General features: G+C 48.9%; 1 protein-coding gene across 1 annotated transcript in view; it reads left to right on the top strand.

The window, feature by feature from the left end:
- The window catches only part of Cd6 (CD6 molecule), a 39,531-nt gene extending 13,934 nt beyond the window's left edge, over positions 1–25,597 (top strand). The window contains exons 2-13 of the mRNA XM_029472742.1: positions 15,155–15,223; positions 16,026–16,358; positions 16,919–17,230; positions 17,561–17,863; positions 19,277–19,339; positions 20,947–21,087; positions 21,409–21,504; positions 22,715–22,831; positions 24,197–24,268; positions 24,480–24,734; positions 24,980–25,081; positions 25,407–25,597. Of these exons, the coding sequence (XP_029328602.1) occupies positions 15,155–15,223; positions 16,026–16,358; positions 16,919–17,230; positions 17,561–17,863; positions 19,277–19,339; positions 20,947–21,087; positions 21,409–21,504; positions 22,715–22,831; positions 24,197–24,268; positions 24,480–24,734; positions 24,980–25,081; positions 25,407–25,474 (1,931 nt within the window). The 3' untranslated portion in view covers positions 25,475–25,597. The remainder of the gene's footprint in view (positions 1–15,154; positions 15,224–16,025; positions 16,359–16,918; positions 17,231–17,560; positions 17,864–19,276; positions 19,340–20,946; positions 21,088–21,408; positions 21,505–22,714; positions 22,832–24,196; positions 24,269–24,479; positions 24,735–24,979; positions 25,082–25,406) is intronic.
- The last annotated feature ends 478 nt before the right edge of the window (positions 25,598–26,075 follow it).

The following is a 26,075-nucleotide window of genomic DNA, read 5'->3' as shown; positions in this document are numbered from 1 at the left end:
CTCACTTTGTAGCCCAGGCTGGCCTCGAACTCAGAAATCCGCCTGCCTCTGCCTCCCGAGTGCTGGGATTAAAGGCGTGCGCCACCACGCCCGGCCTACCAACAGAGTTCTAAAAACATTTTCTAGGGTCTCAGATTTGCATCATGGCTATGTAAGAGTGTCCTCAGGGTGGTTACTAAGGCAGCCCTAGGAGTCTATATTTTCTTTCACTGCCTAACATCTCTCAGGCAGAGGTTAGGTTGACAAAACCTACTGAGGCTCAAAAATAGAAAGCAAGGGATTTGAACCCACATCAGCCTAGATCCAAAGCCCACATACTTCCAAACTGTGGAGCCTACTCTCCTCTTGCACAGATTTCAGGATTTAAAATTTAAGTCATAGCGGGGTGTGGTGTTGCATCCTAGCACTTTGGAGGCAGAAGCAGGCAGCTCTTTGAGTTAGAGGTTAGCCTGGGCTACAGGGCGAGTTCCAGGACAGCCAGAGCTACACAGAAAAACCTTATCTTGAAAAACTAAAACTCAAGAAAACGAAACAACCAAACCAAAGCAACAACAAAACAAACAAACAAACAAACAAACAAATGAAATCCTAACCCAGAAAAGGAGGCTACGGTGAGCAGGCAGGTGGCCTCCATGTGAGGCAGACCATCACCCAAAACAGTGGGGACTGATTGCCAGAGCCTGGGGTGACCGCCTCACATCTCTTCACTAGTTTACAAGCAGTCCTTACACTTTGGCCTTGACAAATGTTCCATCGAGTGATTGCCAGCCTCATGTGGAAGACTTACGGACTTTGTATGAAAGAGAGGTATTGACCAATGATATTCAGAGTCTGAGAATGCAACATTGTACTCTTGGCATTAAAGTTGAGGTTTGATTATTTTTGCCAAGAAGCCAATGGGTTCCCTGTTGTACCATCACATTGATGAAGAAAGGCGTGGATGGGATGGGGGGGTACAGCAGGAGTGGCAGATACAGTTCTACACAACTGTATCTTAACCACTCACCCAGAGAAGGTGCGTACTTAGCTAGCTTAGATCGTTAGGCAGAGAAAGGAGTCTTTGAATAGAATCTCTGTTTCCTCTATTACTTCCTTATCCTTGAGAGAGCCTACTTGTCTCTAAGACATCATTCTTTCTCATCTTTACTTCTCTCAAAGTACCTTGTTTCAAACCCTGAGAAGGACTTTCATCTGATCAGAGTCACCTGTGATCTCTACCAGGACAGACTGGCTCAGATCTGGCTAAGAAAAAGGAGTCCGTAGAAGAATAAATAACCAACACCTCCCAGACTGAACGTGAGAAAACATAAGAACTAGAAAGACTTGGAGCTGTCACAGAGGCATCCACATCCTGACTTACAGAGTAATGTATAGGATAACCATATGGCCAGGTAGTTCAGAGTATGGTTTTGGATGCAGAGCCTCCTGCCATCTAATTCTGGACATGTTGCTTAGTAACTGTTATTTTGGGGAGGTCATTACATGCTGCTGAGCCTCAGCTCTCTCATTTGGAACCTTAGATTTCATGGATCCCTAACAGAGATGAATGAGTACATGCAATATATATGTATACAAATATGTACATGTATATGTATATATATATACACACACACATATATATATGGGAGTTTGTGGTGGACATTCAGATGCTACCTACATTACCTAAGCCTAGCTGGACCCTGAACCACAGATATATGTGGCCATTGGTGACTCCCAATGGAGTTACTGACACACGGTGATCATGGGACATCGGATTGTGCACCCACAATCCTTCTCTAGCTCCCTTTTGAATCTGGCATCATTCCTAATTTCATTTAGAGCCAGGTGGTGGATAAAAGGAGGACCACTGGATGATGGGGTCTATGGATACAGGAGCGATGCTTATAAGCCTGACTGCTGAGCTTGTTCCTGGGGCCTAGGGAATGATGGGCTCTGGTCCAGCCTGGACAGGTCTGTGTTTCCTGCTGAGGTGGGATGAGCATGACTTCTAATGGCACCCAACATCAAAGTAGCCTTCTTTTAGTATATACCTTAGAAAGATCTGCCTTAGAAAGGTATTGTCATCCTTAGCCACCAACCTCCACCCCACAGCAGGGAGACTGTTCATCCCTTCCCCCCACTCAGGCTTTGTTTGCCTAGAAACTGCTGCCCCAGCATCCCAGGAAGGCCTCACTGCAGCCTGATCCCCCACACCAGCTAGTGGTTGGGGACAGGCCCCAGGAGGTGATACTCAGCCCAGTACATTCAACCTCTGCGCCTTCCAGCCTTCACACAGACGGCCAGGCTGTAGACCATTTCCCTCTTGACTTTAAACTCTTGAGTCTAGTCCAGCACACCAGCCAATCCCACCTCCCGGCCTCTGCTCATGACATCTCCTGAAGTTTCTGCCTCCTTGCACGTGTAGAAGCCAGCTGCTTATATTGGAAAGAGTGAATCTGGAGAGCAAGCTTAGACCCAATCCTCTCTCAGTTCTCTCCAAGTCATGTGACCACGGGCTGGAAACATAATTTCTCTAAGTCTATTAGCAATTGAAATGGATGAGATTTTTTTCCTTTGAGGTTTATATATGTGTATGGGTGTTTTGCCTGCATGTATATCTGTGTACTGCGTGTGTGCAGTGCCCATGGAGGCCAAAGAGGGTCTCAGAGCCCTTGGAACTAGAGTTACAGGTGGTTGTTGGCTGTCATGGGGGTGCCGGGAATTGAACCAGGGTCCTCTGGAGAACCAGTCAGCTCTTCTCAGCAGCCATCCTGCTAGCCCCTGAGATTGGTTTCATAACATTCCCTCACATGATGTTATGCATTTCAACCACAAGGCACAGAGGAGGTTCTTGGTACGTGTGGCTGTGCTTCATCAGACCAGCAAGAAAGCACTTTCCTGAAGGGTCATTAACCTAAATGTCACTGGCCTCTATAACCATGGATTCAGTAACTTCCTCAGCGTGCACAAGCATGGTGGTGACACTTGTAACTCTAAGAAGGCTGAGGCGGGATGCAAGGCTTACCTGGGCTGCACAGCAAAGTTTAAGGCCAGTCTATTTAAAATAAAACGAAACACCAAAGGAACAATTAGCCAAGGATGTGGTTCCAGGCAGAACAGTTATGTACCTCGTGTATGCTAGACCCTGGCTGTAACTCTTAGTACTGAGCAAACAAAACCAAGACCTTCCTGGATTGGCTGGCTGCCCTGCCTCACTAGAGCAGTCGTCACCCTCCTTTGCATTTCTGAGATTCGTTTGCTTCTCTGTCAACCATCTACATCCTATGGATAGGATTCTTAACACTTGGGCCTTCAAGCTGGGTGGTGGCCAGAAGGTATGGCAAGGTCCCATACCTCTACTTCCTCACAGAAGAGAAGCTGGCCTGGGGATGGCTCAGGAAACACTAGGCCATCCACACAAGGACGTGAATGACCCTGAGGTGACAGTGATAGCATCCAGAACAGTCTCTGTCTGGGCTCAGATTCTTGCTCTGTGTCTTAGGAGCTCTGTTGCTCCAAAAAGTTCCCTCATCTCCTGAGTCCTGTCTCTTTACCATATTTACCTCAGAGCACTGTTACAGAGATTGAGACCCCTAGCTTTTCAACCAAAAAGAAAAGGCAAGAAGACATTTGACAGGACACATCACCATGACTTGGGTGATTTTCGAAGGCCCCACACAACGTGTTCATTAATTCTTTTTATACTTATCACTAAAATTGAATATAGTAAATGTTACCGAATTTAGGAAGTAGAGAACCATGCCAATAATGCTACAAAGGCAGTTCTTGTTTAATTATTTCATATGCATGTCATAGCTCCTGGGTAGCAGTAAGAGGACAATTTTTCAGAGTCTGTTCCCTCCTTCCATCATGTGGGTTCTGAAGCTAGAACTGATGTCACCAGGCTTGGTAGCAAGCCCCTTTCTACCGAGCCATCTTGATGTGCCTCAAAGATGGATCTTGTCATTACCCTATTACAAAATCTTCAAAGGATTATGATAAGTATCATAGACACCCAAGTCTATATTATAATTGTCTTAACAAGCCTAAGTCATGCTTACCCTTCAAATTTAAGCAGTTTTCATTTTGCCATATTTGCTCAGATCTTAAAAGAAAACTATCAAGTAGAATGAAAGTAGCAGATATTATCAAAAGCATTCCTCCTAGGGCATCCACCCTCCAGTACCAGCATGGTATAAGCATCTTTTCTTCCATGTTTTTCTATTTTTATTACACAAAAATTCATCAATATACAGAGGGCAGTGTCAAAATGTGAGCTGAGCTGTGTATAGATGGTATTCTCCCACCTAAGTATTAAGCAGGCCCCACCCTGCTTAGCTTGTGTGATCAGATAAAGTCACGAGTGTGTATCTGTCTTGGCTACTTTGTGGGTTCTTCTCTCTTTTACCCTTTGCTACCCTCTTTTCTTCCACCCTTCCAACCCCCTAACACTAGATAAGAAAGAAAAAAGGATAGAGAGGTAAGGAAAGAGATCCCTGAATAAAGTCAAGGGTCGGAAAGGAGGTGACATTATAGTTAGACGACTTCCTGCTGATACGGGGCATAGAGTTCCTTGGGGGCAAGTTTGATCTTTGCTGCCAGGATATCTAATTTCTTCTTATTGTTTCTTCTTTGCACACGACTACTTAACAAACCACAACCAACAAGAAAAACTAACAACCAGCCAACCAACGATCCACTCCGCCTCTCAGGGCCCTAGCATTTATTAACCTCTGAAAAGTCCCTAAAATTCCAAACATCACACAATCACAGAAACTACAGCTGGCAAAATCAGGCCTCCGCTAGAGCACGGAACAAATTGCAGACAGTCTGAAGCAGCCCCATGCGCCTCCCCTGGGAGTAAAATGAAAACATATTCTTATAATAGTCCTGTGTTTTTTCAAAGAAACCAAAACTAGAGGGCCCAGTGGCTAAGAGCACTGACTGCTCTTCCAGAGGTCCTGAGTTCAAATCCCAGCAATCACATGATGGCTCACAACCATCTGTATTGTGATCCGATGTCCTCTTCTGGTGTGTCTGAAGATATACATAGAAAAAATAAATCTTCAAAAACAAAACAAAAACCAAAAGAATCATGAGTAACAGGTTCACATTTACCTTTTTTAAAAAAAGTGCACAGGGTATAGACAATATGTATGACGTGTGATGGGACACACTGTTCTAAACTTTAACCCTGTGTTCTGAGATGTACCAATGAACTACTTCAATCTAGTCTGTGTACAACACACTACAACTAAACACTACAGGGAGACTGTTACATTGCTTCTCACTTTCTTCTGTTAACAGTGAACATTCCTTGCATATATCAGTATGGAAACACCCCATAGGGTTTTTCCCCCTAGGATACACACATGATGGTATAATTTCCAACATCTTGAGTTTTATCAAGGACTCATTACCAGCCCTTTTCTGTGCTATTTCTATGATAAATATAGGGACATTCTGTATATTTAGGGTACAATCTGCCTTCCCCACCCACCAGACATATCTGCACATATGTATCTATATTGGGCACTCAGAGTCAGTACCTTGAATGGGTTCTTCTTGTGATCATACATTAGTCCTGTGACATTTTTATACCCACGAGGAAACAGCATGTGAGGAGAATTGCTTGAGGTCACTCCACTGGAAAGGAAAACTGAGTATGTTAAAATAAATGCTGTTTTTTGAGACAGGGCCTCATGTACCCTAAGCCGGTCTCTACTCACGATGTAGCTGAGGCATGACCTTGAGCTTGTCACCTTCTTCCCGCTACCTGCTGAGTGCTAAGGGTACCGGTGTGCACCATCACATCTATTTGTGCAATGGCGGAGATGGAACCCAGGGTCTCGTGAATGCCAGGCAAGGACCCTCCCAACTGAGCTACTGTCAGGTCCAAAAGAAACTGGGGACAAATGGCTAATTCTAGTACTATTAGCATAGTGAGGTGCAGCTGCCCCTCCAGGCTCTCTCAGCCCTGCAAGTGCCTGTTACAAAGTCCCTGCTTGCTTTCTGCCTCCTCTAGGCTCTCTCACCCTGCCCCCTAACCAAAGCCTCTCCCTCTCACCTCACGAACTTCTCATTCATATAACCCTGCTATAGTGGCCATGTGCTCCCCTGGCTCCTAGTCCTCTCTCGGCCCTCTCTCCGTTTTGCTCTCTCTTTTCTTTCTCTCTCATTCTCCCCCACACCCTGCCCCTGTCTCTCCTTTTGTGGCCTAGTACAGAGTCTACTGGCCCTGTTTAGTCTATTACTTTCTCTCCCCGCTCTGGGCTCTCCCAGATGCCTCTGGCTGTACTCTCCCTCATATCCACTGTAAGACCTTTCCCCTCAACCACACCTTGGAGTGGTCATGTCCTCGCTTTGTATGGCTACATCTCCAGCTCCAAGGCTAAGTTACGAATCCTGTCATGTTTAATTCCAATCTGTTTTGTAACATCTGCTAGAACAGATGGTTTTCCCCAACCAGATACCAAGACTCTGTCTAAGATCTCACAGTGTGTGTGATGCTAGGAAGAGACCTGGACTTTTCTGCAGACTCTGTAATCTCCATCCTCAGTGGAAGAGCAAAGGTGTGAGACAAAGGAAAAGTCAGTGTTCCTGGCTGCTGGGCTTTCTTGGAGGCAAAGCCTCCCTCCTGCTCCTTGGGATTTTATTTCAAGTGTTCTTTATTCTCTGTAAAGTAGCTTCTCATCGTACAGTCTGGTAGCTGCAAAGTAGGTGCAAGCTGAGCAGGTTTGGAGGCCAAGAAGGGAGTCATTTCATATAAAGAAACCCTCGTTACCATGGCAACCGGAGCCCACATCTCCTCTTCAGGAACAGAGGAGGCCATGTTTGCAGAGTCAGGGAAACCAGCAGCTAAGCTGTGTAAGAGAGGCAGGCATCTCTGATATGATTAAGGGGAAAGATGGAGGTGGGGAGGTGGGGAGGAGAGCACGTGGCCTTGGAGAGAGTGGGATTGTTCCAAAGGCCGAGGGGCTTCAAAATCACATGGTGTCAAGGATGGAATATATAATCAATCATTCTCTGCACTGTCAAATCCACTTGGGATTGAACCAGAGAAGTGAGATCAGAGCCTCGGGGTGAAGGGTAATAAGTGGCGGCCATGTTCCAGGTCCTCAACGTTTGACATATGTCACCCTCCAAAGCAAATCCATGTGCACCGTGTATTGTGCCCAGTGCTAGGTTATAGCTAGCCAGGCTTACTGACTTGGACAGCTCGTGTAGCTGGTAACTGACAGTGAGGGTGTAAGTGACTGTCTCTCCCCAAGTCCCTCTTCTAAATCACGGCGAGAAAGAATGTCCTGAGAGCAGAGGCCGACACGGGTGAATTGCTGCTCTCAAAAGGCTACGCTACTTCTACTTTCTATACCATTCCATTTCCGCTTATCTCCTTCACACCCGCCCCAGCTCCCAGCATGAAGCTGAGTTCAGCAAATGTTAATGGGCTCATCGTCCACATTGGCAAGCAGGCAACAGGCTGGTTTCTCTGCTCTGAGAAGAACTTGGCTCACATATTCTCACTGTCTTTGGTTGGGGTAGGGGACACCCAAAGCCTGTTGAACTGTAAGACCCTAAGGTAGAGGTTCTGAACTGCCCTTTCCATCTCCCTGGACTCATTGGCAGAGAGGGAAGGGGAAAATTAGACTTCAGGGAAGCATGAAAGATGCCAAGCAGGTGAACATCTTCTGCTGTGGGATACGGTGATAGCAGTGCTTTGAAGAACCGTGTTCTTGGGCTAGAGAGGTGAAGTGACAGGTAAGAGCGCCTGCTGCTCAAGCATGAGGACCCGAGTTCAATCCCTGGTACCCACGTAAATAGCCAGGTGTGGTCACACACCTGGAACCCTAGCATTGCAGTGACTGGGGGAAGACAGGGAGATCCCCAGGGCTTGTTGGTCTTCAGCCAAGCTCTGGGTTCAGCAAAAGACCCTGTCTCATGAGACTAAGGCAGAGAGTGATAGACCAGGACACCAGCATCCTTCATTTGCTTCTGCACGATAAGGTGTATGCATACACCTCACATGTGTATTCCTCTCTCTCTCTCTCTCTCTCTCTCTCTCTCTCTCTCTCACACACACACACACACACACACACACACACTGAGATACTGAAGTTCTTTGGGGTTGGAAACCTTGAGTCTCTGACACTCAAATCTCTGTCAACCAAGTACATAGATTGTTCGTTGCATCCCCAGGTCGCTCTTCCTAGGTTGCATGGATGAATGGAAAATGTAAGGCTTGTGAAGCAAAGTAAAATCATACTGAAACTCCAAACTAATGATGCTACCTTGGTCAAACAGATGAAGTTAATTTAATAATGTTTTATTACCTAAAATATTTTCATTTCTTAGTGAGTCTCCTCTCTATTCCGTTTCCCTCATTAGGTCATTAGAATACAGTTTGGACTTCACATTTAAAGCACATCTAAACTTAGACATTAATGTTTTAAAATAAGTAATCTGCACTGGGTGTGGTGACGACCACATGCCTGGAATCCAGTACTCAGGAGGCTGAGGCAAGAAAATGGCTGTGGTTTTGAGTGCTAGTGTAGGTTACAATGTAAATACTGTGTAACAGAATCCTGCCTCAAAAAGAAGAATAAAGAAAGGGCGATTGCTATACACAGGTTTTTCCAAGCATTTTTAAAAAGTTCTCCAAGCCCAGGGAGATGATGGGTCAGGAGGTAAAGACAATTGTTGAGCAAGCCTGGTAACATGGATTAGATCCCCAGAATCCACAGTCTACATACAGGACCAAAGAGACTCAATTCCATGAAGTTGTCCCCTGACTTCTACACATGCACTGGCATGAGCTCCCACCTCACACATGATGATGATGGTGATGATGATGATAATGGTGGTGGTGATTTATTCTTTTAAAAAGTTCTCCAAATGGTTGAACTGAACTTAAAATTAAATAGAGATACATCAAGTTAAGTAAAATGAAGCTTTCCATTCCTCAACTCCACAAACCATACCCCAGGGGTTGTGTGTGTTCCCTGTCACAGGGGTCACAGGACAATCTTCTAAACATAGGTCCAAACAAAGGAATAAAACATAGTCTTCCCAGATCTATGTACTTGGTGGCCTTTAGGCTGTGAGCACTCCACACACAGTGACAGTGGCCCAGCCCTTGCAGCTGGATGCCAAGTGTGTAAAGAAGCTGTCCTGTCTATGCTTGGGTTCAGAAAGTGGCTTCAAGATCTAGGTTTCTCAGTTTCAAATCTTGCCCTCCTCACTGCTCAGCTGTAACGAGGTCCCTAGACCATTTGCTGAACGACACAGGCCTGACAAGGGGGCTCATTCAAGGGAGCTCTCAGGAGGTGTCTAGTCCATCTTCCATGTAAATCAGATGAAGGGCAGCTACATCTGTAAGACACGTAGTAATGGTCAGTAGTTGATCTCCCTCATTTTAATCTAATTATCAAAGAAGGCAAGGGGTGGGAAAGATCGAAATGGTCACCTACTCATTATACCAGTGAGAAAACAGGGCCACACAGTAAGGTAACGACAAGAACCAACCGAGAACCCCATCTGCCATTGCTTAGCCTCGAGATCCCTACAGTGCCTCCCTCTAGAGAATACTGACATTTTCAGGGAAAATGCCCAGATCTTGCAATCACATGAGCTGTTTCTTCCCAGGAGGGAGTTGGCTTTAGTTAGCCTGGCATATGGTTTGCTCTAGCTTTATTTACAGGGTCATGTGAGCAGTCTGCCCAGAGAACCAGTACAAAATCTCATTTTACCAGTGCTGTGGGCAGCCGCCTGGGGCACTTATTGGAAGATGTATGAGTGAGTGGGCGAGTTCGTTTTTATTCTGATGTAGAATGTACGGACATTTTAGAAGAACGCAAAGCAAGCAGAGAGAGGAAAAGCTCATCGTGGGAGAATGTTTTCTTTTTCTGATGATCTTTCTTCACTGGCAAAGACTGGCCACCATCTTTTTCTATCCTCTTAGCATCCTTTTTCTGCCCAGTGAATGTGGCCAGCCAAAAGAATCAGGATGCTGCCCATGCATAGCTTACAGAGCAGGGCTGTGCTGGCCGGGTTTTCTGTTGCTGTGGCACATATATTTAAAAATGAATTAGGGAGGAGAGGTTGATTTAGGCTTACAGCTTTAGGGGTGTCACTCCATCACTTCAGGGAGCACATGGCAGGGCAGAGCCATTTACCACATGGCGGCCAGGGAGGAAGGGGGGAGAGGAAGGGAGGGAGGGCGAGCACACAGTTGCTCTCATTGGCTTGCTCTTCTTTCCTGTTTTATTCTATGCAGGTTCTCAGGTTCTCAGCCTATGGGACGATGCCATTCACATTCAGGATCCCTTCCCTTAGTGAATCCTCTTGGGAAATGTCATCAGACATACCTAAATGAAAACTGCCATTTTAAGTTACATTTTTATTTATTTTGTGTGAGTGTGGTTGGGACACTCAGAGGACAACTTGCAGGCAGGCATCTGTTCTCTCCTGTCATATGGGCCCCAGGTCCCATCTCAGGTTGTCAGCCTTGGAAGCCAGCACCTTTATCTGATTTACTAATTTTCTAGATGATTCTCTAACATTAACCTTCACATGGGGCAGATGCCATTATCAGCTTGTGACCAAATAACCATGTCATTCTCTTGGCTCCATCCACAAAGAAAAGCCTCCAGCCACCACGAGAGAACACTACAGAAGACTGAACTTGAACCCTTCTGGGTCCCTGGAAGAACTTCACAAGCTAGAACTGGGTCAGGGGCGAGCAAGGGCTGGAGGGAAGGACAGAAATCTATGAACTGGCTTTCAGCCACTTGCTATTCTACTGCAAGCCTCCACCCTGTCATTAAAAACCCTCTGTGAATAGTTTATGATAGGTATTTTTAATGTGCTGTGTGTTTCTAGCCAGTCCCCCAGTGGTTTTCAGAGAACTCAGCTGTCTTTGTTTTTTTTTGGGGGGGGGAGGGGAATGTGGATTTTCGTGTGCTTTGGTTTTGTGTGATAGAAACAAAGCTTTTATCTGTAATGACAACACATATGGGAGCTCTCTGTCCCCACTACAGGCCCTGGGTGACTCAATGTCATATTGATTCATCTTTACCACAAGCCTATAGCATGGCGAGACTTATTTAAGTTTGTAAAGGTGTCACATAAGGCTCAGAGAGGGTCGGTGACCTGCCCCAGTAGCTGGAAGGACACTCCAACCCCTAGTCTAAAGTATGGGCTCCAGTTTCCATAGAGAACCGAATTCAGAAGTTACCCTCTGTCTTAGGTAGGGTTTCTATTCCTGCACAAACATCATGACCAAGAAGCAGTTGGGGAGGAAAGGGTTTATTCGGCTTACACTTCCACATTGCTGTTCATCACTGAAAGAAGTCAGGACTGGAACTCAAGCAGGTCAGGGAGCAGGAGCTAATGCAGAGGCCATGGAGGGATGTTCTTTACTGGCTTGCCTCCCCTGGCTTGCTCAGCCTGCTCTCTTATAGAACCAAGACTGCCAGCCCAGAGATGGTCCCACCCACAAGGGGCCTTTCCCCCTTGATCACTAATTGAGAAAATGCCTTACAGTTGGATCTCATGGAGGCATTTCCTCAACTGACGGTCCTGTCTCTGTGATAACTCAAGTTGACACAAAACTAGCCAGTATACCCTCCCTTTCTCTTCTCTTCTACCCTCCCCACTTCCCTTCCCTTTAACCCAACAAAAGGTCTTGCACAACCCAGGCGTGCTCTGGCTCTGAGATCCCACACTAGCCCTCGAGGCTACTTCTGCAGGTTAAGTGCCCTGAAGCAGAAGTATAGGCAGCTGCTGACTTGGCTTGCTGCTGCCGTGGGTGCTTGCAAACACTTCCCCGTGTTTCTAACCAGGTTTCTAGCCATGATCCATGCCACACTTCCCACAAGGTTCTTTCTGTAAATCCAATCTCATTTTCCAGCCCTCCCATCCAACTCTCACCCTGCCTCCTCCACAACACGAAACCTTCATCCATCTTGCATTCAACTTCATTACACACCCATGATTTTCTCAGCATCTCAGGTCGAGCCAGTGGCCATCGGTGCCTTGGACTGTAGCTCACACAACTGTTTACTCAAGGGGGACCCAGGAGTCCCCTTACTGAATTTGCTTCAACGTTGGGATGGCCAGTTGAGTCACAGCTTCTCTTTTAATGTCCAGACTCCTCACCATCTCTCCTCTAAGAGGCCTACAGGAACCCATGGGCCTCAATGGCACAAGATAATGGCACCTGAGTCCTGGTTCCTCAGATTCTTCTGTGGGCTTTGCTGTTGTTTTTGAGACTGGGTTTCACTTTGTAGCCAAGGATGATCCTAAACTTGCAATCCTTCCACCTCTAACTCTGATGTGCTGGGATTACAGATGTGTACCACTGCGTCTGGGTTCTTCTGCAAGTTTGGTGTCCTGAGAAAGAGTCTTACTTTGTAGCATCGGCTGACTTGAAATTCTCCATTTTCCTCTCTCAGCCTCTTGAGTGCTGGAATCATGGGCTTATGCTGCTCCTGGCTTCCTTCAGGTTTTGTCCCTCCTGTGTTCAGAGTCCCTTTGGTGGCACCTTCTCCTCAGTGGCTCTCTCTGCCTGCCCCATCTGGGCTTCTTGGGCTTCAGACGAGGACTGGATGGCAAAGCCAGCCTCACTGCTGGCTGGGGCTGCTCTCTCCAGTTCTTCCACTTCAGCCCTTCCCTTACGACCTTTCCCAAGGTCGTAATCGAAAGAATGAAGGATAAGGATGCTCTTAAACTTCTGATCCTTCTGCTTCCATCTCCCAAGTTCTGGGGTGCTTTGAGTTTCCGTGTTCTCTCATTGTTCCCATAGGCACCTTTTTACAGGCATATACTAAAGTACGGCCATGTGACCAAGCCCTCCCTGCACTGCTTTCTTCTCTGTGTCTTGCTTTTCCTACTTAATACACATGAACATCCCTTGGACCAACGCGGCTCTGTTTCTCTTTCCTTCCTTTTCTTCTCTTTTCCCACCTCCCAGAATATGCTGCACTGACCAGGATGACCCTGAACTCACTGAGATCCACCTGCTTCTGCCTCCCGGGTGCTTGGATAAAGCTGTGTGCCTCTATCTGGTTCTCTTTTTTTTTTATGGGCTGCTTCTGCACCCAGTGCACACCACACTTTCGTAAACAGTTTTCCCATGGGCAGACATTTTGATTCTTGTTTTGTGCTACTCTATAAAAATGCACTGAACATTGTTTTCTTTTTAGCAAATTATATTTGTTTGTTTGCGTGTGTTTGTTCCACGACGTGCACGTGAGGTCAGAGGGCAACCCATTGAGATCCGTTCTCTCCTTCCATCCTGTGACTCCTGGGGACTGATCTCAGGTCGTCAGACTTGGCAGCAAGTGCTTCTACCTGCTGAGCTGTCTCTCCCATCCAGCACTGCTTTCTTTTTAGGTCCAGGCATCTTAATGTCACCAAGGAGATTCATGGGGAAGGCAAATGTTTGTTTGTTTGTTTGTTTGTTTGTTTTTCAAACTATACTTTATTGAAGAAAAAAAGTAACCCAATTTGAAATGGGAACTGTGGGACTGGGCAAAGTGTTGGTGACACAGAGGAAAGACTTGCCCTGTCCTGGAGCCTCTGTGAACAGAGACCATGGTGGAAGGAGAGCTCAAGGTAGCACAGAAATCCAAGATCACAGAAACCAGGCTCTTTTTTGCATCCAGTGATGTGACAATGACTGTAAAACAAAGTCCACAGTTCTCGAGTGCAGCCAGTCTCAATAAACTGGGGATGATTTGGGGGGGGAAGGGGGGCAGGGAGCTGGCAGCTTCTACTCTGTGCTTCCATTCTGTCAGCCAATCAACACTATGCTGAGCATCCTGAAAGACCCAACTGGAATCTGCCCTCTAGGACTTTCTAGTATAGGGAAAATAATATAAAATAATATGCACCTCTACACACAAGAAAGTGATTGTCCATACCAAGAGAAAGAGATGATACTAAAGTGAGCTGAACCCCGCAAACCCCAACACGGTTTTACACACACACACACTTGGACATATGGCCAGATAGATACAGTCTCAACCACATGCTAACACAGCTCCCCACCCTGGCCACCAACCCAACCCTCCCCTCTGCTCCTTCCCTCTGCACATGCAGAAATATCGAAAGCCACACTGGAGCACAGGGCTCGTTGCTGTGGGAACCAGAATTCTGTAAAATTATGCAATCTTCACTCGTGCACATCTGAATTCTCGCTCTGAGTGTTACAGTCACTGTGGAGTTTGTGCTTTGAATTCTGAGTCATTGCCCCATCTAGATCAAGCTGGGCAGCAAAGGATGGAATTGGTGAAGTCTTGCAACTAAAGACCTGAATTCTTTTGGTCAGGGTCATGGAGACACCTAGAGAGGGAGGGCTGTGTCTAAAAGGGTGATGCCATGGGATTTCCCTGGACTCTAGACAGGAGAGTGATCAGGGAGACCCAGAGGGAGACAACTGAGGAGAGGCTTATACTTTGAGAGAAGCTGTGGCATTCAGATGAGGGATGGTCTGCTCAAGGGATCTCACAGGGAGGGAGCCGGGGTTGGGGAGGGGGAGACACTTCTCTCCTTCCTCCCTCCAGCTCTGTTGTAGCGCCCATAGCCTGGATCCCACAGAAATCTAAAGCCCTAGGCAGATGCTGAGGTCAGCCTCCTGGGACAGAGTGGACAGTAATGGCTCTGAAGGGACAGACACATCCTATGTGGCATGAGCAATGCATTTTTATCACCCGAGTTTCCCTTTCTGATCTGTAAGGTGGGACCACTAACAATATGCCGCACTGTGCTGCTGAGAGTAAATGGATTACAGTATGCAAAGACTGGAACAGGTCCTAAGAGAAAACTAGTTTCTTGGCGTCTGAAAGCACTTTGTAGCTCAGCAGTTCCCACAAAGTTTGAGAAAATTTTCCATCCTGAGGGGGACAAAGGAACCAAGGCTGAGCACCCCATTTCCCCACAAGCCTCGGCAGGCCCCTGTCACTAGAGCATTCTGTGACACCTGAAGCCACCCACCTCTGAGCTTCCACCAGGAGCCACTTCTGGGAACACTAGCAGCGCCGGGAATACGACGTGGGCGCAGGCACCAACTGTGAGATGCAGGGAAGCCGACTGGCAGTTCTGCAAGGTGCAGGACCAGGAGCTCCCCCAGGCCATAGCTCCCTTACTCACCCTGGCTGCCGCTGGTTCATTTCAGGTCTCCCATCTCCAGCCCCATCTGGCCAACACAAAAATGGCAGCATCCCGAACATGCCCTTGGACCTAGGTAAGCAAATCACATTCCTGTTACTACAGTCAACTTTCTGGGACCAAGTAGACTGGGTCTCAGATAACAAGGACAGTGGAATTTCAGGTGCCAAAGAAGCCCTCTGACTCTCGAGATCACTTCTTCCTCCTGGTCCAGGGATGCAGGCTCCTCTCTATTTGAGAGTCTCATGTACACCCAAGATACTTAAGAGGTTTGTGCAGAGGAAGCTAGAGTTTGTGGTGGAGTCATGAGCACTGCCATCCCAGTCTTTCATTTGTTCTCCATGTGTTTATTGAGGCCCTACTCTGTGCACAGCTGGGACAGAGCAGTGGGGTACATACTAGGGAGCAGGATTGGACAGGTCATTCCTAAGAAAGGTTCCTATAGGGAGGTCACCCCCAACCACTGCAACTGCAGGTCTTGTCACTGTCATGCCCTCTAGGATAGTAACTTTAGTGCAGCCGAGGGACCAGAAAAGAGACTTGAGCCAGAACCTTGCTTTTCTGTTACAAAAGGTTCCAGCGGAGACAGGGGCACCAGAGAGGGGATTGTGAGACCCTGCTTCTGGTCCAAGCCTCCCTAAGCTCCATAGCAATTCTTGAGCCGCACCTCTTCTCTCAATTGAATGCTAGGGTCAGGCCTTGAAGTTCTCCTGTCTTCTCAGTGAGGCAACCCAGTGGTACCCTACCGGAGGGAAGGCCTGAGGTCCGGAGTTGGGAGGGGTGGTGTTCAAGGTCATGAAACAGGGTAAAGGGATCGTCCTACCCTGGTTGGGGAACAAAGATCTGATGAAGTCCCAGCTCGCTTTCCACCCTTCCAGTTCGCCTGGTGAACGGGAGCAGTCGCTGCAGCGGATCTGTGATGGTTCTACTAGAGTCCTGGGAGCCTGTGTGTGCGGCACACTGGAACTGGACTGCTACCGAGGCTGTGTGCAAAGCGCTGAACTGTGGTGATTCGGGAAAGGTTACCTACCTGATGCCACCCACCTCTGAGCTTCCACCAGGAGCCACTTCTGGGAACACTAGCAGCGCCGGGAATACGACGTGGGCGCGGGCACCAACTGTGAGATGCAGGGAAGCCAACTGGCAGTTCTGCAAGGTGCAGGACCAGGAGTGTAGCAGCGACAGGCGGCTGGTGTGGGTCACCTGCACAGGTACACATGCCTGCCTACATATCTACCCTACACCTCCGGTTTAAACATTGCAGCCAAACCTTGGTCTCCAGACTTCCACCCCACTCCCACCCTCCCAAGTCATGCAAACTTAAGAGTTCCACATGGTTGCCCACATCAAATTATGTCATTTTCAGATTTGAGTGTCGCTTCCGAATGTGGCCTGCAGACTCCTCTTCTGCTAGATATCCAGAGCATCCACTTAGTCCCCTTTAGTCCTCTATCCTAACCCAGTCTTTAGTGTATTCTCTGTCTCCTTCCTGATTGGGATCTGTATGTCCAGCCTTTCCCCACATTCTGAAGCTGCCTTTGGCTAAGGCTTGGTGGCCAAGACCTTCACTCAAGGCCACACCTACATCGTCTTTAGTCCTTCCTCCTGCATTTCAAGTTCCTCCCACATTATCTCAAAACCACGCCCACCGACTGGGTTCTCAGTTTAGAATGGACTCCAAAACCCTCCAGATTACAGCCATTCCCACTGAGTCCAACGCCCCACTCTTCCTGTGCCCACCACTAACAATCTAAAACCCTCCCACCTCCAGAGAACCAAGCGGTGCGGTTAGTGGATGGTAGCAGCCGCTGTGCTGGCCGAGTGGAGATGCTGGAGCATGGTAAATGGGGTACCGTGTGCGACGACACGTGGGACCTGCAGGATGCACACGTAGTGTGTAAGCAACTGAAGTGCGGCTGGGCAGTGAAGGCGCTGGCCGGCTTGCACTTCACCCCAGGCCAAGGACCCATCCACCGCGACCAGGTGAACTGCTCTGGGACTGAGGCTTACCTGTGGGACTGCCCGGGACGGCCAGGAGACCAGTACTGTGGTCACAAGGAGGACGCAGGAGTGGTGTGCTCAGGTCAGTGAGCCTGGAGGGCAGGATATGTTTACCAGGGGCTCTGTTTGGCCTGTGCTTCTTGTGTATATCCACAAAAATGGCGGGTGTTAATAAAGTTATCGTAACCATCCCCCCCGCCCCCCCCCCATGCAGCTTCTTCTTCCTGTTCACAGCCCATGCTTTGAGCAGCCAGGGTCTAGAGAGGGCCGTAGCATCTGGGGTGGACAAAGGGGTCACAGATGCAAGAGAGAAAACACATAGGGCTATCTGGGTTCTTCTCTGCATTGATGCTCTAGGTCGGCAGGGATTTGGACCCAAAGCATTTAGCTTGACTTTATCACCTGCCCACAGAGCACCAGTCCTGGCGCCTGACTGGAGGCATTGACTCCTGCGAAGGGCAAGTGGAAGTGTACTTCCGGGGTGTCTGGAGCACAGTGTGTGACAGCGAGTGGTACTCATCTGAGGCCAAAGTGCTCTGTCGGTCCTTGGGTTGCGGATCAGCAGTGACTTGGCCCAGGGGGCTGCCACACTCCCTGGACGGTAGAATGTACTACTCCTGCAAAGGACAGGAGCCTGCCCTCAGCAACTGTTCCTGGTGGTTCAACAACTCCAACCTGTGCAGCCAGTCGCAGGCAGCCAGGGTTGTCTGCTCAGGTATTCCTTCCCCAGCCCCTCCACCACTAGATTTAGTCCACAGATTTTGTCTCTGCCGACAGCTGGCATATACTGGCCCAAGAAAGACCATTGCACTTGCCATGCACAGGCAGACATTAATTAGGATGGTTTTGTTTTGTTCTGCAATATGGTCAGCTCAGACCCAAATTCATGGGTTAAGTATTTATCAAGGAAGTCATTATTATGTTTATTGGAAATGGTTCAGTAGGTGGTGATTTCGGGAAAAATCAGATTGGGAAACACGGATGGTAATAACAATCGAGACAACATCTGGAGCTATAAATCACATGCCAAGCACTGCCAAGCTCTCCATAGCTTGTCTCAGTTTAGCCTTATGCCACTGTAGGAGGTGGCTTCTACTGTCCTTCACCAACTCTAAGACTACAGTGGCAAGTCGCAGCATTGATGTCTTATAGACCATAAAGACAAACGAATGCAGTCTGGAAGTGTAGCTCAGTGGTAAACCACTTGCCTAGTTTGCATGAAGCCCTGGGTTCAAAGCTCAACACCTCAAGGAAGGAAAGAAAGGAGGATGGGAGGGAAGGAGGAAAGAAACACCTAGAATTCTGATATGTTTGGTGTGGTGAAAGAAACTAAAAATAAATATTGTCCAGACTCTTGACATGCTATCATACCTAGTGAGGCCATGGTTGCACCTGCAGAGGTGTTATAGTATGAAGCTGAGGTTCCACTTGTGGGAACACAGTGTTGGCCTCTCTGTGGAGTTCAGACCCCTGACTCTGAGCTCCAGCTCCCGTTTACCAGCCAGGACTGGGACAGTTCCTCAACTCCTGTGTCTTCAGAATAAAGGATGCTTCACCAGGTAGCTGGAGATGCTACAGCTAATGGGCTGTGTAAGCTCCAAACCCTAAGAAGCAATTAGAAGGGGGTGTGGATTATGCTAAGGAGGACAAAGCTCCCTGGCTCCTGAAGTCCCAAACAGCAAACTGAAAGTTGAGTGGAGGGCTGGCGAGATGGCTCAGTGGGTAAGAGCGCTGACTGCCCTTCCAAAGGTCCTGAGTTCAAATCCCAGCAACCACATGGTGGCTCACAACCATCTCATAATGAGATATGATACCTTCTTCTGGTATGTCTGAAGTCAGCTACAGTGTACTTATGCATAATAATAAATAAATATTAAAAAGAAAAGAAAGTTGAGTGGAGAAAGGACAGAGGGTCTCCAGCAGCTCTACCCACCCCCATTCTAACTGAAGCATTGCCTGGGCATTGCCTGGCCAGCTTGCCAGGGGATCCCCTCATGGCAGGTGGCCTGGGCAGTTTTTGTACCCTTTTGCCCACAACGGGAATACTCCACGGTTCTAAGGCACGTTTCTAGGTACACAGTAGGAACTCAGTAAGCTCACTAAGTGAATGTGTGGTACTTTCCAACAGGCTCCCAGAGACATCTCAATTTGTCTACTTCTGAAGTGCCTTCCAGAGTTCCAGTCACGATAGGTGAGTGTAGCTTTTCCCCGGCAGTACAGGTGTGCATGTGTGTTCATACAATCCTGGCCATCTGCCTGGGGACAAACTGATGGCTTTTTTCTAGGACTCCCCAATCCTGTGAATGAACTAGTTCCTCAGGGGGACATCCTGCCATATAGGACTTATGTGAGCAACACACACACACACACACACACACACACCCCACCCCTCCTTGATCCAGAAGGATCCCAAATGCTTTGGAACCACTTGGGTGCAACACTCCTGGGCTGGCCAGGTGGTGGGATACCAAGACCACCAGTCAGTGTGAACAAGGTTTAGAACCTGGGGTCTACTGCCCTCCTGCGTTATTTCTCAAGTGTTTCTGCCTCCCGAATCAACTGAGCCAAGCCTCTCTACAGTCTGATACCAAGGAGCAAGCTGGGGTTCAGAGGTTAGAGATAGCAGCCCTGTAGGCCAGAGCTACAAACATTAACTCTATTTCCAGCAGCAGGGCTGACTCCTCGGGCTTACATCCCAGCTGTGTGTCATCATGTCTCTGAGCCTCAGGTTCCTTGAGTTTGGGGGATGGCAATCAAGATATCTTTCTAGGGATACTGATATGAAGTCATTTATCAAGTAGTTTTCTATCACTTAGAATGGGTTGAGCTATAAGAGCCATATATATGGAAGCCAAGCACTGGCTGGTTTCCCTTCCCCACTGCCTAAATCACTCACATCCTGCCTCAGACCCTCAATATGTCTAGGATAGGGCTTGGAGGAGAGACTGAAGGACCAGATCCTGCCAGAGACCCTGGCTGTGGATAAAGAGATAGATCGACAGGGGTGAATGCTGGGAGCTGCCCAGGCTATGGGCTGAGGCTGGCAGGACTCACAGCTCCCATGTCCCCTTTTGGAGTTAGAGTGAAGAGTCATACCTACTCCAAAGAGCAAAGAAAGATGCAGCCTCTAGGGGCCACGTGTGTGGGCCCATCATTAACACTTCACTTAGCCTCAGGGTTTTCCTGAGGTCTACACCCCAAAGCCCCCACATCTCAGCAACCACTCACACTGTTCTGGCTACCAAATCTCCCTTCCCTTCCTAGCCCAGACCACCCTGTCAGCAGTTAGAAAGGGGAAGAAAATGAGGACTGAGTGCTGTATTTTCCCTGGGGAAGTAGACACAGACAGCCAATGCATGTGGCCCAACTTGACATCTTCCCACTTGACAGAGCCTCCAGGCCTGTGATAATGTCATCATGTTGTAACCCTAGGATATAATGCCTGAAACACAGTGGCACTAAATAATTGTCTACTGAACAAAAACTAGTGCTGAAGGTGGGGGTGTGGGGTGGAGGATTTGGGGGTGCGGGGAATAGAACAAGCTGTGGGCTGGGAGCCAGAGGAAATTTTCTGGCAGTAAATGCTTTTAGTCAATTGCTTATTTAATACACACTTACGGAGCACTTACCATATATGAAGCACTTAAAAGCCAAGATGGAAAGATTTGAATAGAAGAAGGGAGGAGGACAATCGTGAGAAGGAAAGTGGATCAGTTCATGGGTAGAAAGTCAAGGAAAGGTGTGAAGGGAGCCCGCATCTGTTTCTTTTTCTGCCTGAATTGGACTTCCTGTTTCCAGAATCTTCTGTGCCAGTGAGCGTGAAGGATAAGGACTCACAAGAGCTGACACTTCTCATTCTCTGTATTGTCCTGGGAATTCTCCTCCTTGTCTCCACCATCTTCATAGCTATTCTTCTCTTGAGAGCCAAAGGACAATACGGTAGGTGTGACATTCCCAGAGCTACTGCACAGGAAACTGCAGTTATGAGGCGCAGGCATGCCCCAGTAGGTGAAGTGTAGAAGAGACGTGATCCTGCAAGACCACCCAGCTCAGGCCTAGGGAAAACCTCTTGATGGTGGGAAAGATTTTCCCAGCATGCCCAGTAGTGGAGCCTGCTTGCGGAGGCCTCTTGGGAGAAGCAGACTCTGTGTTTGTGTTGGGTATGGGTGAAGCAGATGCGTCCTTGAACCTGGAACTTGGAAGACTGGGAGGCAGACACAATGAAAGTGATGCATAGGCTCTCTGCCTCCCTTCCCCCAGCCCTCCCTGCTTCAGTGAACCACCAGCAACTGTCTACTGCCAACCAAACAGGGATCAATAACTACCATCCTGTCCCTATCACCATTGCCAAAGAAGGTAGGATGTCACCCATGGGGAAGGCAGGGGGAAGACAGGGAGGGTAGACTCTGGAGGGTCATTACTGCTGAGGCTGAAGTGGCAGCAACAGGAGAGGAGCCCAGGCCAGACTGTGCACAAACTGTGTTGCCTTGAGCAGTTCAGAGCCTTTGGCTTAGCAGACAAGTGACCTTCTAGCTCATCTTGTACCAACTCTGGGCTTTTGAGTTCTGGGCAAACGCAAGCCAAGTGTTTGAGATGTTGGCTCTCAGAAGAAAGGTTGGCTTTGCTCACTGGCTAGTAGACTTGTGATGTCACTTCTCAAGACGCTTCCCAACCAGATGACCAACAGAGTCCATCGCTGTCCTCCCGGAACCAGGGCTGGGCGTGTGGCTATGCTGGTAAAGTGCTTAAAACACACAGGCCTTGTGGTTCAATGCTCAGCACCATATAACCCAGACATGATGCTGCACTCCTGTAATGCCAGAACTTTGGAGGTGGAGGCAGGAGGATCAGCAGATCAGGGTCACCTTGAGTTTGAAGCTAATATGAGCTACCTGAGACCCTATTTTTTCTTTAAAAGAAATAATGGGTTTTTTTTTTTTCATTTTCTCTGAGTAAAAGAATTAGGACTAGAGAGATAGCTCCCTCAGTCAGTTAAAGTGCTGGCCTTGCAAATGTGAGGACCTGAGTCAATCCCCAGTCCAGTATCCATGCAGAAGCCGGGCATGGTGGCACGAGGCTGTAAGCCTAGTGGGGCGGGGGTGGGGGGGTGGGGGAGAGGGGAGCTGAGATGAGCAGATGCTCAGGCCTTGCTAGCCAGCCAGTCTAGTCTAGTCAGCAAGCTCCAGGTCCCAGCAAGAGAACCTATGTGGTGCAGAGCATGGTGGCCAGTGGCACGTGATTTTAATCCTAGGGCTCAGATCTCAGTGCATTCAAGGCCAGCCCTATTGGCATAGAGAAGGCCAGGCCAGCCAGGGATACACTATCTCCTGGGACTAGTCTCTACACACACACACATACACACACACACACACACACACACACACAGAGTCACTCACCCTTTAGGACACATAATTTGCCTTTAAAGAGTTTTAAGTTCAATGTCATTGCATTTTTGAAACAACATTGGTCACTTGCTACTCTATCCCTGTCCCTGCTACTGGGCCCTCAAGCCTTATGCCCATCTTGGGGCTGTGCCCTGGCCCCCAACCCTCTCTTCTCTCCCCAGCTCCTATGCTGTTCATCCAGCCCCGGGTCCCTGCAGACTCGGACTCCAGTTCTGACTCCGACTATGAGCACTATGACTTCAGCTCCCAGCCGCCTGTGGCCCTGACCACCTTCTACAGTGAGTGCTGGGCTGGCCTCAGAGGTTTGGGACCTACATGTAGGAGGGCATCTGCTGGTGCCCACAGGGCTTTCACACGACTTCCTTGATGCTCCTCTGTATTGATTCTGAATGGTCGTAAAGTAACACTTTCAATGTGCCCTTTGACCCTGGAGACCTGACTATTCACGGGAGTGTCTCCTGTGCTGTTGTTGGCTAGGTCTCAGAGCCATCACCAGGCCTAGATGCTTGAGACTCTGCAAATGCCAAGGGTCCAGGTGAGACACGATTCAGGCGAATCCGTACACACCCATCATCACCAAACCACGCTTCACTCTGGCCTGCACAGTCCCCGCCACTGCTGTGCCAGCTCACACCTCCTAGTCAGTTTGTCTGGTTCTCCCACTGCCTGCTGGGAACAGGACCAGGGAAGATGGCACTTGCATCAGGGTCCTGGCAATGTTGGAAGGACAGACTAGGCCAGAGTCCTGTGCCTCTGTGGATCTACCTGGAGCATGCCCTTGGACCCCACTTACACCTACTATGCCATCAAGCTAGGACCAGAGTTCCACCATGTGTATCAGAAACCCTCCAAATACCAGAGTCCTGAAAGTTGTGGGAACCCCAGGTTCCTTTGATGCTGCTGTGAGCTCCCTAGGACATTGCCTTTACATGATGCAGAGTCATTGCCATAACCACATAGCAGGACAAGGACATCCTTCCCTTCCATCCCTCCACGCAGCACACAAGCCTACTCACTGTAAGAAGGGTGGGACAGGGAGACTTCTCCCAGGTAGCTGAGGATTAGACAGGGGAAGATGGACACTAGGCAGTAGTCTATATCTCCACCCCACCTGCTGACTTGCAGACTCTCTGATATGCTTGGTGTTTGGCAACTACTCAGATACTGTGGGGCATCTGATCCCACGTGTACAAGGTGCAATGTTGTGTCCCAAATACAATGACATTGAAACGCAAGATCACTGTTAGGCTTCAAAGAGCTGACCCACATTCTTAACACTCAACTTAAGCCTGATCCTGAGCCTTAAAACTACACAGGACGCAATATTCTGGGCCAGGTGGTTTCTCCTTAGCCCTAAAGCAGTGCCTCCCAGGGCAAATGCCAGCCCATTTCTGGAGCAACCAGGACATGAAGGCAAGCCCAGAGTTGGTAACACTCTTATACGGAGCATCTGTGGCACGGGACAGTAGGTTTCTAGCCAGAAACTACCAGTGTCTCCACACTGGTTCACGGTAGACCTGAGACACCCTAGACTCGAGATGAAAATTTAGATGAGAGTTGACCCCTGTCCAAGTCAGGGTAGTCCCTCCTCCAGGCCCCTGGTACAGGAGACAGAATCCTTTACCCTACTCTGCTTCCTACAGATTCCCAGAGACACCGGGTCACAGAGGAGGAAGCTCAGCAGAACAGGTTTCAGATGCCACCCTTGGAGGAAGGTGAGTCCAGAGGGGGCAGGTCTTGGAGAAGAGAGGCAGGGTGCCGACCTTGCCTCCAAACTCAGTAGCTAAGCTCACCCCAGGATGCATTAGCAGCAGCTTCCCTCAACTAGTGTCTCGGGCCTAAACATTCCCATAGGTAGTAAGTTCTGTTGGGAGCCTAACTTAAAGCTCTCTTGCTTCCATACTTTCTTCCCTTTTCCTGACCCAGGACTTGAAGAGTTGCATGTTTCCCACATCCCAGCTGCTGACCCCAGACCCTGTGTGATAGATGTCCCCTCTCGGAGCTCTCAGTACCACATAAGGAACAACAGTGATTCCAGCACCTCCTCTGAGGAGGGCTACTGCAATGATCCCAGCAGCAAGCCACCTCCATGGAATTCCCAGGCGTTTTTTTCTGAGAAGAGTCCCCTCACAGAGCAGCCCCCCAACTTGGAACTGGCTGGCTCTCCAGCAGTGTTTTCAGGTAACTGTGTGTCCTTCCATGTTCCCAACCCTGTGTCCAACCTGCCCAGAAAAGGCATAGAGCCAAACCCTGAGCTGCTGGCTGGCTGTGTGACCTTGGACAAGTCTCCTTCCCTCTCTGGGCCTTCATTTCCATATTTGTCCAGTTTCAGACTTGGCTCTCCTGAGTCTTCAGGGCTTCTGGCTCTGGGAGCTCATGCGCAGCCAGGCTCCTGGCAGAGCGTAACTAGCTCCGGTCTTCAGCAGGGCCCTCAGCCGATGACAGCTCCAGCACCTCATCGGGAGAGTGGTACCAGAACTTCCAGCCACCACCCCAGCATCCTCCAGCGGAACAGTTTGAATGTCCAGGTAGCTGGGGACGCGGGTGGGCCGTAGAGGATATGGGTAGGATGGAGAAATATTCGGAAGTTTCTGTGAGAGGAAGTGAGCTTACTGTCAGTGGAGGCATTCAAACAGAAACTGCTCGTTGGCCACATGCACCAGCCTGGGAACCTCAGCTCTGTACTAGACAAGGCTCTGGCTGGAGGCAGCAGTAAACAAAAAGATAAGATGGTTTCAGATGGTGCCTCAGGAACTGGGGTAGGGGATGGACACAGGCCTGCTCACTCTCACTTTCTCATGGCAGAGGTAGCCACTGTGTCCCTTACTGACTTGATTCTCTTGTCCCCCACAGGACCCCCTGGCCCCCAAACAGACTCCATTGATGAGGAGGAGGACTACGATGACATCGGAGCAGCCTAGCCTGGGTCCCCGAGGCTCCTGGGTGGCCCCTCCCTCTGCTCTCCTGTTCTAGCCCCTAGCAGAGGTAGAAGGGTAGGCATTCTCCCAGCCCCTCATCCTCCACCCATCGATTAACCTGCAGGATCCCGGAACAGAAGACAAAGCCAGTGGTGTGAGAGCTGAGTCCCTGAACAAACAGGGTCTGGCCACTTCTTGGTAGTGGTGAAGGGTCATGCTAAGTGACCCTGAGGCCTTATCTCACTCTGTGTCTGGCACTTTGATCCTAAGGCTCAGGAAGCTGCTGAAGGGGCTGAATAGTCCACCCACTGCTGAAATACAGGGCCTGGGCCAGGGGCTGCCATTATCACCCAGGAAGTCAGCGATGTCTCAATACAACCTGGGGCCTCAATCAGAGTAGCAGCCGCTTTAGCATGGGCATGGCCTCCCTGGGCACTGTCACCTAAGAGTAACCATGGCGAATACATGCTTGCTTCCAGAGGTCTCTGAGTCCACCACAGGCACTAGCTGGACTCCTTTCTCTATCCCTGGACAACTGAACATTATTCTTAATTCCTTGGGCTTTACAAGAGCATCCCTGCCCTGTGGGAGTCAGGGGATCCAC

The sequence above is a fragment of the Mus caroli genome, chromosome 19, assembly GCF_900094665.2.
Source record: "Mus caroli chromosome 19, CAROLI_EIJ_v1.1, whole genome shotgun sequence".
NCBI classification, from domain to species: domain Eukaryota; kingdom Metazoa; phylum Chordata; class Mammalia; order Rodentia; family Muridae; genus Mus; species Mus caroli.
This window is presented reverse-complemented; position numbering and strand designations above follow the sequence as displayed.